The sequence below is a fragment of the Sinocyclocheilus rhinocerous genome, unplaced genomic scaffold, assembly GCF_001515625.1.
Source record: "Sinocyclocheilus rhinocerous isolate Xijiao unplaced genomic scaffold, SAMN03320098_v1.1 scaffold5, whole genome shotgun sequence".
NCBI classification, from domain to species: Eukaryota; Metazoa; Chordata; class Actinopteri; order Cypriniformes; family Cyprinidae; genus Sinocyclocheilus; species Sinocyclocheilus rhinocerous.
This window is the reverse complement of record NW_015661874.1, coordinates 1,492,490-1,497,448: the sequence shown is the minus strand read 5'-3', so window position 1 is coordinate 1,497,448 and position 4,959 is coordinate 1,492,490. Positions and strand designations below refer to the sequence as shown.

Here is a 4,959-nt window from a genome sequence, read left to right as displayed (position 1 = left end):
GTATATATATATATATATATATATATATATATATATATAATGAATATACACATCTGATATCATAAATGCATCTTCATTTTATTCTTAAGTTTACATTTTGTTTTTACTTTTATTTAAAGCTAATGATATGACAATATAAGGAAAAAAAGCATGATAGGTGGATTTCCTGCATGTGCCTGGTGGTAAATGTGTAAAATGCTGTTTCTGTCAAAAATAATATTTTTAAGAAAATAATATACAGGTTTAAGTCTCGTGAGCTATAAAAGGGGTAACCTCTGAGCAATAAATCTTCCTTTGGGAGTAGTAGGAAATATACACGCCAGACTCAAACCTGCATCCCCTACATTGCAAACACATGCATTACCGTACCAATGATCCAAGGCTCCAACTAAACTACATTCAATGACAAGAATGAGCAGGGATAACCAGAATTAATTTTATATGGACTTTTTAATAATATTTAGCAAACAAACATGTAGGAGATGAGACATGTAGGATTTTGTGATTGATAGGCTTCAGATTCTGCTAAAATGCACAGGGGCTTCTGCACATGCAGCTGCCATGTGGACCATCACAAAACATGTGTTTTTCTGACTGTGAAGAGCTTGTGCAGAAGCTCTGGTGTGATGATTAACATGCGACATCAGACTACAGAGAGACTGTGCTGTCTGATAAGCCCAGAGCAAACAAACACACAAAACAGGTTGCTGCAGCTCTGCATCAGGACTAAACTGACAAGCCTTTGGGTCATATGGACATATCACGTAGAAACAATTCTTTACAGTATTATGATCCTCATGAATTAAACAAGCACAAAAAAAAGTATAAAAATCTGTAATTCCCTGAAGGTGTAAAATCACTTGGTTTACCCAAAAATGAAAATTCTGTCATCATTCTTTCTTCTGTGGGACACAAAAGAATATATTTTGAAGAATGTTAGTAACCAAGCATTTTGGGTTCCACTGACTTCCAGAATATGGACAAAAATACTATAGTAGTTAATGGGACGCAAAACTGTTTGATTACCAACTTTATAAAAAAATATCGCCTTCTGTATTCCACAGAAGAAAGAAAAGCATACAGGTTTGAAATGAGTAAATGATTATATAATCTTCATTTTTGGGTGGACTATCTTTTTGAGAACAATGTGTGATGTGTTTGCTGGGAAATTCGTTCATGCTGGAGCTTGATGAACCATACTCTCAGCAGTTCCGAGGGAATCACAGGTCATGGTCACGGATATATAACAGATGGAAAGTGATGTTAGACTGATGTTTCTCACATGATGAGAAAAATGGTGGTGGGCTTCTCTTTTTACTTTCATTGAACTTAATTTCAAACACCAAGAGCTGAGATAAGTACCCTAAAGTCACTAACGTCATTTCTTACATACACTACAGTATGTAAGAAATATTGTACGCTCACATGGTTGTTATAGCAAATTAAAACCTAATTAATTTAGGTTCCCCTTAACATGAAGGGAAAGAAATGTATTCAGCAGTAATGGCTATTCTCCCATTCCTTACACAAATGGTTTCTCAAAAAATGATTTAAGAAGTTTATTTGCAAATAAAGACACAGCAAACTACACTAGCATTCAGTGGTCTTGGGTCAGAAATTAATACTTTTACTCAGCAAGTTAATGCATTCAATTGATCAAAAGTGAAAGTAAAGACATTTATAATGTTACAAAATATTTCTATTTCAAATAAATAAAAAATATCAGGGTTTCCACAAAATATAAAGCCGCACAGCTATTTTCAACACCGATTTGATCAAATAAGCGCAGCCTTAGTGAGCATAAGAGACTACTTTCATGAAAAAATCGTACCGACCCCAAACTTTTAATTAATAGGCCTTAGTCAGATTAGACAGCATATTAAATGTACATGAAAACGAGACTTACAATCTATGGCACGCACTGTATAAAGGTCCTACATCACGTCATTTACCCTACCTGAGGTGTATAATGCAGAAAATCATTTGTCTGCTTGAATTATGCCATTAAGCGGCTTTTCAGAGGGCATCTAATAACACAACAAATGTTAAATCTAGATCAGATGTTGGACTGAAACACAGCATCGGTTGCAGTTCTAGTTGTGAAATGTCTTGGTCATTGATGCAAGCTGCTAAACAATGCGCTTGAAACATCAGAGTATCAAGTGAAAATGAGACCATCCATATCTTACCTTGACTCTCAACTGACCCAGCTTTGAACAGTTACATTAGAGGTCAGAACAAAACTGAAACAGTGTGATGTTTTCCTGTTTGCTCTCTCTCTCTCTCGTTTCATTCCTGAGGATTTCCCAACTGCTTCAGACCGTTTCTACAGCACCTGCCATGACCCATGTGACCAGAGAACAAGTAGTACTTTTGTCTGAGTGGGGGTTTGTATGAGACAGAGCTTCTTCATGGTACACTGCTCTCTCTCCCTCACTCTCTCTTGCTCAAGATGGTCATACCTGGATGACTCGAGTTTTGCAGCCAAATTAAAACATCACAACTGCCTTTAGCTAATATCGGCTCTGAAATGTTCATGTCTGGCCTCTACAATGAAATGCATCCACTATAAAGGACTGTTTTGGTCCAGAACATTCTTTGAAAATGCTAAACGGCTAATCTACATCAAGCAAGCAGCGAGTTATGGGAAAAAAGTATGTTATTCTGTATATAATCCATAAATTAAGGCCTTAAAAGGTCTGAAATCAGAGCAAAAAATCTTAACAAGTAAAAGTTTTTTTTTTTTTTTTCATATTCTAGTCTAAGAAAAACTTTAGAAGAAGAATTTAGTGTTTCTGTGCAGGTAAACAGCTGTATGGGCACATCAAATCATGTCTTGACACCTTTTGGCCTTTTGTCAAAGTAATACACAGATCAAGACTGACCAAAACAAATCGAGTACATGACCCATCACTGTTAATCTTTAACACAGCACTTGTCTGATGTCAAAAAGGAGAGAAATAGCTCAGTACTCACCGATCTTCTTCTCTGGCATTTTTATTCAAATTAGAAAACTGGAAAATAAACTTGGAACAGATTCCAATGATTCCTCCTCAAAACCTTGATTTGTTGCTTCTTCAAACCTGAAAATGTCACGGAAAATGCTTATAAAAAGTAATCCGACCTCTGTCATGGACAAAGATCGGTTAAGTAAGTTAAATAAACCAAAGGGCAAACTGAGAAATTATTCAGAGGCTTACAGTCGGTGCTGTTATTAACAATCACTGTAAAAATGTTTTCAACATAATAATAAAAAAACAAATTTTGTTGCCCTAAATTTAACTTGTGCATTCATGTATGTCCTTGCTACTAACTCCTAAAAGTTTCTTCATTAATAATTCAATTCAAACTGGTTGAAGCGTAATTAATTATTGAATGATTTATAACTTTAAATTTTGTTTCAAATTAAACACTTTTAGAGGACTGAAAGGTGTTTAGTGTTGTGTAACTTGTGTTCAGCTACATATTCACTTTTTGTCTCTAATGTTTCCAAATATTAGCCTAACATTTATTTTATTTATTTATTTTTAATTAAATGTAAGTTAAAAGTTCTAAATGAATGAAAAAAAAAACATCCAGTATAAGAATGAAAAATCCACTATAACGAATTCTGTCCTGATGGTCAGTTACATAAGGAGGAAAAACAACTGACCTCATAAGTAATTGTTAGTATTATTATTGTATATAAATGATCATAATGGGAAGATATAACAGCTTAATGTCTCATTCGTTTACTTCCAGTTTCATTAATGCTCTTAATAGTAAAAACCTAAGTTCTCACCTTTACCTCTCCACTTCAGGTTCTTGGATAAACTCTTGAATAGGAACCAAAGAGATGAAGAAGTAAATCAGTGGTTTCTTCAAGATATTCGCGCTGACATTTCACTTTCCCCGGAGTCCTTCGCTCTTTTATTGTGTGTTAAATGAAGCTATTCCCCGACAGGCAGGGCAGCGCTTCTCCTCACTCTCTCTGCTCTTTCTGCGCTGTTCACTGGATAGAAACCTCCCTCTTCCGGTCAGTAGCGAGTCTCAGGAGAGCGCAGGTGTGTAAGTGTGTGCGCCCGCTGGACAGATGAATCTGTGTATGCGCAACTCATCTGATGAAGCACGTCATGAGCGATTCGACTGCGTCTGCGATATGATACCATGTGGAAAATGTGTGCATCTTGTATGGTTTTTATAGATTTTCGAATACAAGACAAATAATTGAAATTGACCAATAATAATAATGAGTATTCATATAAAACATTATCAAACAGAAAATTAATAGTTAATGATTTTGTAAGTGACTTTTCTTTCTGTTTTGAAGTTGTTTTCTTTGGATTGTTTGACTGCTCGCAAGAGAATATAGGAAAAGATAACTTAATTTCCTGCTAGCTAAAATTCACATACATAAACAAAAATCTGGCTCTAAACCTCTCTTGTCTTTTTTCAAAGTTAATCTAGACAAGTTTATTAAAACTATCCAAAGTTCTGTTAATCCTAAAGCAGTGAAAACTGCATCTCTATATTCATCCTATGTGTCCTAAGGTGGAAAAAACATGGTTACTATACTGTAGATAAACCATGGTAACCACACATTAAAATCAACCACAAATTATTAAAATCTGCCTCTGGCTGCCTTAGTGAGGAGCTCTCTAGTTGTTTTAATGTATTTGTTTAATTTTTCCTTTCTGCTGTTTTTCAGGGATGAACTGCTGAACATTCGGCAGTACACACCACACAATCTTCTACCGGTTTTTGATTACTCAGACGTTTTGCTGAACATTGTAGCTGGCGTTTTAAGACGCGCAAGCGTGGGAAGCGAGCTGGTGTTGTGCTAAATTCTGCACCCCTGCCAGATTATGCACCCCTTTTAGGATTGCCTTATCCTAACCCCACCCCTAATCCTAACCCCTCCCCCACACCTACTCCTAAACCTATCAATACTAGGGGGTGCATAATCTGACAGAGGTGCAG

At 35.8% G+C, this 4,959-nt stretch overlaps 1 protein-coding gene across 2 annotated transcripts in view; it reads right to left on the bottom strand.

The window, feature by feature from the left end:
- hpn (hepsin) overlaps window positions 1-4,049 on the bottom strand; it is a 16,774-nt gene extending 12,725 nt beyond the window's left edge. Inside the window, exons 1-2 of one of the 2 annotated variants that reach the window (XM_016536380.1) lie at window positions 3,782-4,049; window positions 2,977-3,083 (exon numbers count right to left, since the gene is read on the bottom strand). In XM_016536380.1, coding sequence (XP_016391866.1) covers window positions 2,977-2,995 — 19 coding nt within the window. In that variant the 5' untranslated portion in view covers window positions 2,996-3,083; window positions 3,782-4,049. The remainder of the gene's footprint in view (window positions 1-2,976; window positions 3,084-3,781) is intronic. The other variant, XM_016536381.1, reaches the window with a different exon arrangement.
- Between the last annotated feature and the right edge of the window lie 910 nt (window positions 4,050-4,959).